Below are 12,364 nucleotides of genomic sequence, written 5' to 3' on the forward strand. Positions count from 1 at the left end.
TGCTCAACTGGTGTCTGGAGCCGGCCCTGGGTAAAAGCATCCAACAGATGAATAAAAGAGAAATTTTGAGTTCTAGCACAGAGAGAGAGAGATATATATATATATATAGTACCACTGTGCATCTTGATGTTATTGACGTTAATAGGATCTTTAAAATGAGGGATTTGAAATTAAGTCCTACAGAAACCCTATGTTATAACATTTACTTTTCCTGAGATCCATTTCCTTTGCAAATTAGCGGAGTTGGCTGGAATTACTGAAGCACTAAGAATGAATGACATTATCAATAGAACACATCTATATTATTCTAATTGCTGGAACATAGAAAAAATAATTTAGAGACCGTTTATTAACATATTTACAGTTGAAAACTATAGCTGGTAAATTAACTTGTAAAATTACTCACCAGACTATGGACAAATACCAATTAGCAACAGTTACAAAATGACTCTTGAATAATTATTCAAAGGTGGGTTTTGGGGACATTTGGAAGACACTGACATCACCGTAGTGTGTTTAGTTTTGCATTACTTAATACATTTTGTGCTACATCTTTCCCATCAACTTTTCAATTACAGGAAATAAAAAGAGGCTTTCAAGCGTTTGAAATGACTCATTTGAGAAGCCACTGTTTGTCTGAATTTAGTTCAAAACAGCCCAGACTAGGATTAATGCAGCTCATATTGACATCTGTGAAAGATCTTGAGTCTGATGCATTTGTTAGTCTTGAAAATATTTATCTCTCTCTAGAGAATTCTGATCTCAGGTTTCCAGAAGTTAGGGCACTTCTTTTTCTTAACTTTATGAAGCATAAAAATGAGTAGCTTAAAGGAGCTTTAGGACATTAGCTAATAATAAGATTTATTGCTTTTTAAGTAGGTACTGCTCATTAATCCATCACTGATATTTTGGGTGCGTTGGGAAAAAAAACGACATTAGGGTCTGAATCCTTCAAACATTTATGCATATGCTTCACTGAAACGTGTGGGACGTCTCATTGGGGCTACTCAGTTGCGTGAAATTAAGAATGTGTGTAAATACTTTCAGGATTGGGATTATAATAACTAAGAATATCCCTCTGACACTGACTGCTGTAGAAACAACCTAGTATCTCTCTATGCAGCAAGATTTACGTAGGAACCCTTATATATTTCAGATATTTTATGCCCTAATCCTGAAAGCAAATGTGCTAACATGAGTCTCTGCAGCCGCAGAGAATCTCATTAATCTTGTAAAAGTTTAAAGGAGCAACTAATTGTTTGAGTTGCCAGACTTGACCATCACTGACAATGTCATCAGAGGCCCTGGATTTGAGTAGCTATAGAGGCTGAACTGCAGTACACTCACACCAGACTCACTCTTAGGAAAAGAAAACAGCTCTTTTTCTCTCCATTTACAGCGCAGACCATTGTGAACATCACTGATGCTGCTGTAGAAACGACAGAGTGCATCAAGGGGCAAGGTGAGGGCTACCGAGGTACCGTGAAAACCATATGGAGTGGAGTCCAATGTCAGCACTGGGACTCTCAGTTTCCTCACCAGCACAACATCACTCCCGAAAACTTCAAGTGCAAGTGAGTAGCGCGTGCAGGTGTCACAGATTACAGGGCAGAGATCAGTTCCTGCAATTTAGACATTTGTGTCGCCAAAGGGTATTCAAAGAAAGGTTGTTACTTTTTTAATATCGTCGTCATCATCATCATTACTCTGCATGCTGACATGTTCATTGTTGCCTCTGACATTGGAAACTATGTGAATATTGCAAGAGTGTGCTATAAATAATTCTTACTCTTTGAAAACAAAAATTATGGGTTATTATGGGTCACAGATGAATTGGTTCAAGGCTGTCTTTGTTTTTACACACTGAAGACCCTTATCCTAAAAACACCCATGAGCTTAATTTTGACCACATGAGTAGACTGATTGACTTCAAAGTTAGGTACATGTGTGTTTAAAATACTGTGGCCTAAATCCCATTAATAAACCATCACTGTTTCTTGGAAGGAGACAATTGTTTATCTGTAGTTTTGATATGCAGACGTAACTTAGTCTTTACTTGACATTTATAATATTTTATGGAGCTTTTTTATTTTGACCTCTTGTCAGTTCTGTTTTCCTCTCATTAATGACTACATTTCTAGCATGTATTTTCATCACCTTGTCTAGATTTAATGACACTGATCCCCTGGCCTGAGCACAAGACTTGAGTGGAAGAGATTCCAGCCCGAGTTCTAACCTTGGCTTTCAGAAGCACTTGCTCTGTGGTTTTGGGCAAGACATTTATATTTGCCGCGTCGGTCCCGTCATTGACCTGGAGCATTGTCAGGGTTCTTTAATGTGTGTTATATCCTTTAGAGAGTTATCTGTAAAATAAACAATAGTTGGAGTCACTTGGATATAGGTGCAAAGCTAAAAGCATTTTCTCCTTGGGCAAGAATATTGGGTTAAAATCACTCACATGTTAACCTTTTGCATTCCTGTTGACTTCAGTGGGGGAATAGAATTGCTATTGGTCCTGAATCTCCTGTATAAATCTCATAGATGTTTAAGCAGGACCTTCCTGAGCCCACCTAAAAGACAATCTGTGAGGCTGTTCCTGCAGTGTTTTCTCAGCCAAAATACAATTGAGTCTTTGGCATTTTGCCTGAGTCACTACTATTGTAAGATTAGGCTCAATGTACAGTTCTCACAATCTCCTGTAAAAAAGTAGCCCTTTAACAGTTCACCCTGAAAACAATAATGCGCTGATATGCAGGCCTTACTCATATGAGTAGTTATTAATCATGCTAGTAGCCCTCATGAAGTCAATGGAACTGTTTGTGCGACTGAGGAAAACCCATGTGAATAAGGGTTACAGGATCAGGCCTATTTATTATACCATAAGTTATCAATGACTGTTGCAGATGGGAAAATACTGTTGAATGTGAAATTGCAAAGAACGTGAGAACAGCTTTCAAGAGATTAGAGAATAAAACTTACATTTGAGAAGTTTGACTATTTAATTCAAGCTGTGAGAGATTTTTAAAGAGAGACTCCCTTGTGATTAGATTCCTATTCAAAAGGTAACACCTGTATAGGATTTCAACACAATTTTTTCATATACTAAGATTCAGTTTCCTAATTAAATCAATGAGAAACTACAGGACACCATTTCTGTACATTCTACAAAGCCATTCAAAGTACTGAGAATTTTTAATGATATGGGATGGTTTGTATTTTTTTTTTTAATACTTTTAATAGGTTTCAGGTGTATCTGATGCCATGCAAGAATTTTGTAATCAGAGAAAGCTTTGAAAAAAATGGTGGAAGTTCCCATATGGAAATATACTATATTTAAAATATTATTGTACTTAAAGTGAAATCCTATAGCTTGTCAAAACATAGATCTACTGGAGATGATTCCCCTATAACCATACTCCAGTTACAATTGCCTTACTTTATTAGTCCCTGATTTCTTATTGTCTCGCCTAAATCTCTCTGCACTAAGTACTGATCAATAACATACAGACCTCAAGAAGCCTCTATTATTGTTAACTTGTAATAGAAAAGCAATTAGAACACAGCAGTTTTAGGTTTTGCCTAATATAAAATAGCATATTTATTTTTATAGGGATTTAAGAGAGAACTACTGTCGAAATCCAGATGGATCGGAGTCACCTTGGTGTTTTACTACTGACCCAAACATTCGGATCGGTTATTGTTCCCAAATACCTAAGTGTGATGTGTCAAGTGAACAAGGTAACTGATACAAAGGAGATAAAATATTTTAAGTTCAAGGTGCCAGATTCACTTCCTTGGAGACTGGGATACCAGATTCTGATCTCAGTTACACCTATGCAATCCAGAGCAACTTCACTGGCTTCATTTGAATTTCACTGGATTTATAGTGGTGTAAATGAGATCTGAATCTGGCCTAGTCCCTCTAGTTAGGCAAAGGAAGCAACAGTGAAATTGTTTCCCCACCTGATGCCCTATTGCATCAGATCCTCTGCTGATATAAATCAATACAGCTCCATTGAAAGCAAGGAACTGTGCCATTTTACACCAACTAAGATCTGGACCATTGTGTTTTCTCCTTGAGATGGAGGGATCATCTCTAGATCATTGTTCAGGCCTAGCTATGTCTTGATCTCTCTGCTGAAATTGCCAACAAAGCTACCAGATGTGATGTATGGTTGGTTGGTTGGTTGTTTTAATGTGGACTCCTGACTATCGGGAAATGAACTTAGACAAGAACATGCAACCTACCCAAATAGCTGTGAATTTTAAACAAAATCAGAAAGCATTCTAATCTGAACCTTTAACATTACATAAATTTTCTATAGATATTTTCCTATTGGATCTCTTCTATATGTGAATTTGATCCTGCAAGATGCATTGTTATCAATGGGAGTTGACTGCATTCAGCATCTTGTAGAGCGTGCTCAGGCTTTGACCCTATTTTAGTATAATTCATAAGAAAAGATTTCAGCTGTATTCCATTTATCTTAGCATCCCATTAAGATTTTTGGTGGGATAAGCGGTTTGGCATTTTTTTGTATTAACAAGGATTACATTTTGCCTTCTTTTTTTGTGTTTGTAAAAAAAAAAAAAGTGTGTTTTGGGGAATCTGTTTGGAATTAAAATATTTACCATTTAAATCAATCATTTTATACATGAAGTCTTGTGCTATTAACCATTTCAAATTATTTTACACATAAATGTTTGGTGACAGCACACCATGAAATAAACATAATTTATGCTTCATTATCAAGGCATGTTTTTAAATTGTATTTAAGTTGAAGGTGTGCTACTCCTTGGCCATGCCAGAGAACAGAAAAACTCCAGTGTTATCTATTGCTGCCAAAATCCAGAACCTCTCCTTAATGAGTTCAGAAGTTTTGTTCTCAATTCTGTTGAGGACATCTGGACTTTTTAAAAAGAGCACAACATATCCTGGCAGCTTTTAGAAGTAGAATAATTTGCAGTGACCCTGTTAAGTTAACTGTAAGCAAATTATATTTAAACTGAAAAGCTTCCAGTTTATCAAAGAAAGACACAGTAAAAGTAAGTTATTGCATACTATAGTTAAGACCTTAGGCCTCGAGAAGGGGATAGATCATCTAATTTCAGAAAGGTTCACTTTCTCTCATTAATTTGTTTTCTGGTTTTGGTTATGTTTGCTTTATCTTGTATAGTGTCTGCTAAATATAGCACTTGATTATCTTTAATTATTTGGATAATGCTGTAAAAGAACAACTTTCCTTTCATTATTGCACAAGTTCCTTCAACATTTCTTTTTCTCAATATTCTTTTTCCAGATTGCTATCGTGGGAATGGCAAGAATTACATGGGGAATTTGTCTAAGACAAGATCTGGGCTAACTTGCTCCATGTGGGACAAGAATATTGATGACTTAAGGAGGTGTGTAGCTACAAGACATAAAGAGAATGCGCAATGAGTCCTGCACAAACACCACCTCCAATTGGCACCTCATTGTCTTAAGCAAACACTTCAAAATATCCCCTGGAGTTCCCAGCATAATTTCCTTCAACATTTAAGTATATTGTACAATGTGTCTTTGTTCAGGCTTGCCACTAATTACAGACTTTGGGATCTCATAGCCAGTACACTCATTGCTAGGGATTTTCCGGTCTCTACCCTTTAAAGTTGTGGGAGAGGAGGGTAGGGAATGTAGCATAGTTGCTCCCTACGGATGATGTACTGCGAGTTGCTGAGTGCTCCCTGCTGAGCATCCTCAAGTCCCATTTACTTCAATGGGAAGCCAAGATGATTGATGGTGGAAAAGGCAACTCAGTTTAATAGACATAGTTTCGATTTGGTTTTAAGATGAAAATGGATAAACAACCCAAGAAAGGTTCTAAGCAAGAATAAGAGCTCTCTGGGCTGTCCATAACTCAACTGTATTCTGAGCACCAATTCAGTTTGCTCAGAAAGGGGCTCTAAATAACTCCCACAGCAGAAAGTGCAGATGCCTTAAAGGTACAACACCCTTCTCACAAGATTAATCACAAATGGAACTGTTTCAGCCATTCAGCATGCAGGGATGCCATACAACTACTGGCCCCTAATGAAACTGTTCTACCTCAGTAATGCAATTCACTGCTCTCTGATTTGTGCTGTGTGTTTAGTTTGTGTAGTCACTGTCTGGTTATTTCTCACTGTACAATACGTGAATTGCTATACACTTGTGTTGACTGCTATTATTAACCAATTATATTGAAGGGATTTGTCATGATCTGAATGTACAAATGTGTCTATTCTAATTGGGACCGATAAGCTGTCTGCTTTGATTGGCTCATCCCACTCTCATCAGCATATGTAGAAAATCTCTACAATTTAGATGGAACAGAAGTCCTGTTGTTATGCACATGTATGCGTGTGTTCGTGCATACTCTGAAAACACTACAAGCTGAGTCTTTAAGGCATGTGGGTGGATTCTTAGGCCACTCTCTGATCTCTGGTGTGGAACGTGGAATCCTGATTCACCAGCCACTCCCACCTAATTGAAAGGAACTAGTATTTGCTCTTTAATATGTCCCAAAGCCTCCCATTGAGCACACAGCCTGAATACGTAGCTTTGTGCTAGGTTTCTTCATATCAAGCTGAGGAAATTAATTTTCCTGCCATGCCTTGAAGCAACTACAAAGCAACTCTGCAGCCCTCCCTGCAGTCCTTATGCTTGAATATAGTCAATGTGAATTCATTTAAAATTAGGAATGAATATTCATAGTAACATACTTATTGGTAGCATGTTTTCTTCTGTAGGCACATACCAGTATTCAGGGAACCAGATATTAGCAAATTGAAGAAAAACTACTGCCGCAATCCAGATGATGATGCTCATGGTCCCTGGTGCTACACAAGCAATCCTCTCATTCCCTGGGACTACTGCCCAGTTTCTCGATGTAAGCACTGAAGATGCCTTGCAACCTGGGAATGACTGTCAGCTGTATAATGTTGGCTATCTTGTTTTCATGTACATTTGTCTATATTCTGGCTGTTACATGTGGCACTACAAAACTTAAACTCTTATCATGAATAATTGGTGCATTACTTGGGGGCAATGGGGAGGAAATGCCTTCTACAAAGCCTGTGCCAGGGAGATTCTCCCTTGACTGGCTCTGAGGCTCATTTATGCTGCCACAGCAGGACAAAAGGGCTGTAGCAGATGAAGGAATCCTGCCCACTACAGGATTACCGGTGATAGTAAAGCAAGGAGAGGAGGAATGATGATTCAGGGGCTAGGGCATTACCCTGGAACTTATGAGGTCCAGGTTCAATTCCCTTTTCTGTTTGCCACAGACTTCCCATGTGACCTTGGACAAATCACTTAGTGGGGGGGGAAGCTCATGATGAGAAATATGGAATTCGCATTTAAGTTTGAAAGATGTTTATCTTCCGTTTGTATCTTAAAACCGGAAATGCTTCATAACCTGAGAGAACATTTAAACAGTAAAATAGGCTTTTGGGTTAAGGCAGAACTGTGTTCCTATGCTCTCTAGGATTTAGGAATAAAATCACACTAGTTCATAAGAGCAATTGCAGCATTTTTTGAGACCCTAACACTGCAACCATGCTCAGGCTATGTCTACAATACAAGCGCTACAGCAGTATAGCTGCATCACTGCAGCCACGCAGCTGTAGTGTAGATACTTGCTACAGCAAAGGAAGGGGTTTCTCCATTGCTGTAGTAGGTCCATCCCCTTGAGAGGCAGTAGGTAGGTTGATGGAAGAATTCTTCCACTGAGCTAGTGGTGTCTAGTGGGGCTTAGGTTGACTCAACTATGTCTCTCAGGGGTGTGAATTTTTCACACCCCACGTGATACAGCTTGGTCAACCTAAGTTTTAGGTGTAAACCAGCCCTTAGAAGGAGATCCTCTGATTCAGGTGCTGTTATATCTGTTGAAAGTAAAGAAACTGTGTAAAAAGTATTTTGTTTTGTTTTGTCAGTGTAGAGGAAAAGAAATAGTTGAACAAATGTCAAACCTATTCAGCTTTAAATTTTATTATCTGTACTCTTGGATTGTTTACAGCAAGCACTGGTGGGCTTTGTGGCAATGGTAATTATTTTTGGTCACCACTGGCAGTGCGATTTCTGGATTCAAACCCATAGTTAGAGATGAAAGTTCTCCTAACTTGAACAAAGCTTAAGCAGTTCAAAAAATAACTGGAATATAGAGTTGATATTCAGATAACAAATTTGGCTTTAGATAAATTTTCCCTAACATCAATATATAAATAAGATTTATATTTTCTAAAGGGTTAGGGCTAGGAACCCATCTTCCTTGGACAGTCAGTTGAATTTGGACAAGTAACTCCTTTTCGTAACACCAGCCTTATTTATTAGTATTGGCCAATGCTTATGTGAAACCAGATGCATGCATTGGTAGATGTTCGTGTAGTTCAGATGTATCCAAAATTCAGCCAAGAGGAAAAATGTGAAATAAACATTTTTAAATGTTGCTAAAAAAAATTCTGAAATGAAATTCTACCCCCTTCCTTGCCTCTATGCCTTTGTGGCTTTTCCAAAGCCCATTTAAGCCTTAATCTTTGTGAGTTATTAAAATCAGCAACATAGCATTTATTTTTCTGTTATGACTCCTCTTAATTTTAGACTTTCTTTTATTTTTCACTGTTATGGACGTCTTGTGTGTCTGCTAGGTGAAGGTGATACAACTCCTACTGCAACCAATTTAGACCGTAAGTAATTTTACTTGTATACTGTATGTCCCATTATGATATTTCCACTTTCTTTTGAGTGTTTCTGTGTATATGTATGAGGTAAAGGAATAAGTCCCTTACAACTAGACAATCCTTTCTAACTGGCATGCCAAAAGATCAGCTAAAGAAAGCAAATTACTTCTAGGCTTAAGAAAATGAGATTTACAAAAGAAAAACTTAAAATTCCTTGGCGAGCTGATAACTTTATGGTGTTCTGTGATATAAATTTTTAAACTCACCCTTCCAGATGGTGAGGTATGGTGCTAGTTTTCAGTATTAACTATATAATTACATGGATCTTAACAATAAAACTATTTAAATGTTTTTATGCCAGCAGCCTGTTTAAATATTTGATGGCCTAGTGCCACTCCAATTGATGTAATTTTGAATGCTTTTAGTAGCTCTGAGAGAAAAAAATCTGTTTGTTAAAAATTGACCTTTCTGTGGTCCTTATGTGCAACTGTACAGGTTTCCTACCGCTGTTTTTAGTAAAATGTGATCTCTGGACCTGCTTTCAGATACTGTCATTTCTTGTGCCTCAACCAAACAGTTGAGAGTTGTAAATGGAATCCCAACACAAACTAACGAAGGATGGATGGTTAGTTTGGCTTACAGGTAACTATCATTTTGCAAAGAAAGATGACCCTACTTTAAAAAATATAGGTTTGAGGTTACACTAAAACATAGACCTCAGTAAAGACACACGTAGATTGTGATTAAACACTGCATAAGCAAAGTAGAAATATGCTGGAACAATTGTTGAATCCAAGTCTGTACCCTTCATGTCAATGAACTGGTTATAAGCTCATTATTTCTGTCCTATGTATAAGAACTGCTCTTTATAAAACATGCATAACCTTCTGCTTTCCAGATTAGCTACTGTAGTTCCATTTGTATCATCACATCCAGCCTTAAAATGTTTGTTTCAGTGACTCTTGTAAGAAAATTGAGTTGCATGTTGCCGTCTGCAATTTAATAGCAGTACATTAAGATTTAAGCTGACATGCAGGATTTACACCAGTGTCAAATTTTAAAGTTATCTGTTCATGTCGTTACATGCAATTGAAATGCAATATGCATGAGAAATAAATATGAGCAATAAGGGAATCCCTTTTCTCCCTGTAAAACAAGATCCTAATGTCCACAGCTGGAAATGTAGATTACATTATGCAAGATCTTATTTGATACAGTTATGGTAATATTTTATCTCATATTCTCCGTTTGGTACCATATGAAGAACTATCAACATAAAAAAATGAATGTTCCTTAAACTCATTATTCTGCTCCTCCACAAATGCAGTTCCTAACCCATTTGTTTGCCTTTTCCAATTGATGTATATTTCTGTACTATTTTGATAGCTGTATTGGCCTTTCTTTAAAGAGCTGTGGACTATTTGAGCCCTTTGTACTTCCTCCCATCCCCCATCCATCTCCAACTCACTTTCTATTAGAAAAGCTAATTTTGGATGATCAAACTGTTCTATGGTGACCATGTTCCCTGAATAACAGGAATGCTGCATCACCTTTTTGTTCTGCGTCTGTACAGCACTTAGCACAGTAAGGTCCTGGTCCATGACGGGGGTTCCTCGGCACTGCCAAAATACAAATAATTCTCATTTATAATATTTCCAGGGTCTGTCTCAAGGTCCCGGTTGGTTTGACAAAAAACAATGTTTTTGTCCTCTTGACTAAGCTGCTGACCAGCTGGCTGAGGGATTGATCCTGCAAGGCTGGTGTGATCCAGCAAAACACTTAAGTGCATGCTTAACATGTGAAGCATTGACTTCAGCTGGACGACTGACAAAGCAGCGCAGGTGCATATGTGCTATGTTGAACCAGACAAGTGTGTTCAGCACATGCAAGCAAAGAAGGAAAAGGAGTTTTGTTATATGACTTGAGGAAAGGAAAAGGAAGGAGTGGGCATGGCTTTTCTCTTACACCACAGCTGCCCAAACCCTATCATATATGCACATTTCTGACCCTTTCCAAACCTATCTTCTACCTGCCTACTATGGCAGGTGTCTTGATTCTCCCCTTTAATATTTGGTCACCAAAAGCAACTCCCAGTTTAGCTTTTACTCTGGCAAGCGGGTTAAATGTAGCTTGCAGGCCACAAACTTCTGCAGAAAAGGCATTTTGAAAGAGTAGGCTGTCTAAATCTCAGATATATTTGCCCTCAGTGCTTCCCTCTGTCCACCTGCCACTGCTACCTCTCTTGCCGCCCTAACTGTCTTTGTTCCCCTTCCCCTGTTAACTTTTCTCTATCACATACCCATAATGGACATAGCAGCTTTATTTTGTGTTGTTTTTGATGATGAGGCTTCATCTGTGCATTGTCAGGGGTCGCTGCACAGGTGACATAATTGAAAAAGCCCAGCCACTGGCCAATTGGAATGTGTCTTTGGACACTGTGTCCCAGGCCATACCACAATATAGCCTCAAGAGAGACAGAATGACCAGTGGCTGGGGGAATGACCAGAGACATTTAAAAGATTATGGGGTCTTTTACTGAAAGGTGAATTCCAAAAAGCTTTTCATTTGTTTGGTAGAAGGGAGGGTGAGCAAAATTCACAAGGAACAAAATTATGATTGAAAAATGCTTTGGTGGTGAATAAGAATATGGTTTTATTATTCAACTGTTGTATTGTTAGAAACAAACCCAATAATTTAAATAGAGGTCTGAACCAAAGACTCAGATCACTCTAGAACATTTTTTGGGGGGGTGGGGGAACGAGAGAGTTTCAAAATCGAATCAGTCTCCTAATCCTAGTTTTGAAACATTAGAAAGTGTTAAAATGGGCAAAACCAAACTTGGAGTTGAAGCGCTTTAAACTTTGGGGTGCTTGAAACCCAGATCTGGGTCCATAGTTTGCAGCGAAGGCCCATCTCTAAAATGTAAAGAAAATTAATTACCCTGAGCATCCTGAGATCTAGGCCAGATTCTGTTACTGATTACACTTAAGTAAATCTGGAGTAACTTCATCTGCAGAGAAGTTACTCTGGATTTGTGCCACTGTTAAAGCAGAATTTTGACCTCTGTGTATGCCACTGCGTATGTACCAGTCACAACTTCTAAATGAGATGATGCCAATCTGGCCAAGTGACACTGACAAAAAGGTTATATGTACTCTTACTTGTGATGCAGTTTCAAGGAATCTGGACAGAATCTTTCTTTTAAAAAGAACCCAACTTGTTGTTCCCCAGCCGAAATACAGTCCAAAAAGAAGTAGAAGGCAAACATCTGTGTTAGTCTGCTATCTTTGAACTGCAACATAGAATAAGCATAAGTGAATTTGGGCTCATTCCAGTAGTTCTTGCTAAAGCTTTGAACATCTGTATGATTTGAATTTATAAAATGTGAGAAGTTAAGCTTTTCCCAGAGTACTGATGTGTCAGACTCTCCTTCCAAAGTGCGGCAGTAAATAAATATAACGATTTTGGAAGTAGAAAGAAATAAACTAATTAATCTGCATTCCAAATTCTCTTCTTTATTCCTGGAATATCTGTCATATTTAATCCTTTTAATTTTACATGATATAGTATGCCACAGTTTCTATAATCTCGCACAGGTCATCACACATTGCAGATTGTTTCCAACTGAAGTATGCGGGGACTGGATAACACAAGGGATTGGTAATCA

The 12,364-nt window shown here is 38.0% G+C and overlaps 1 protein-coding gene across 1 annotated transcript in view; it reads left to right on the plus strand.

Moving 5' to 3' along the window:
• The window catches only part of HGF (hepatocyte growth factor), a 59,592-nt gene that overhangs the window by 33,124 nt on the left and 14,104 nt on the right, over window positions 1-12,364 (plus strand). The window contains exons 8-13 of the mRNA XM_065417057.1: window positions 1,400-1,574; window positions 3,611-3,738; window positions 5,301-5,403; window positions 6,769-6,908; window positions 8,665-8,703; window positions 9,243-9,339. Of these exons, the coding sequence (XP_065273129.1) occupies window positions 1,400-1,574; window positions 3,611-3,738; window positions 5,301-5,403; window positions 6,769-6,908; window positions 8,665-8,703; window positions 9,243-9,339 (682 nt within the window). The remainder of the gene's footprint in view (window positions 1-1,399; window positions 1,575-3,610; window positions 3,739-5,300; window positions 5,404-6,768; window positions 6,909-8,664; window positions 8,704-9,242; window positions 9,340-12,364) is intronic.

Source organism: Emys orbicularis, chromosome 1 (assembly GCF_028017835.1).
Source record: "Emys orbicularis isolate rEmyOrb1 chromosome 1, rEmyOrb1.hap1, whole genome shotgun sequence".
NCBI lineage: Eukaryota > Metazoa > Chordata > Testudines > Emydidae > Emys > Emys orbicularis.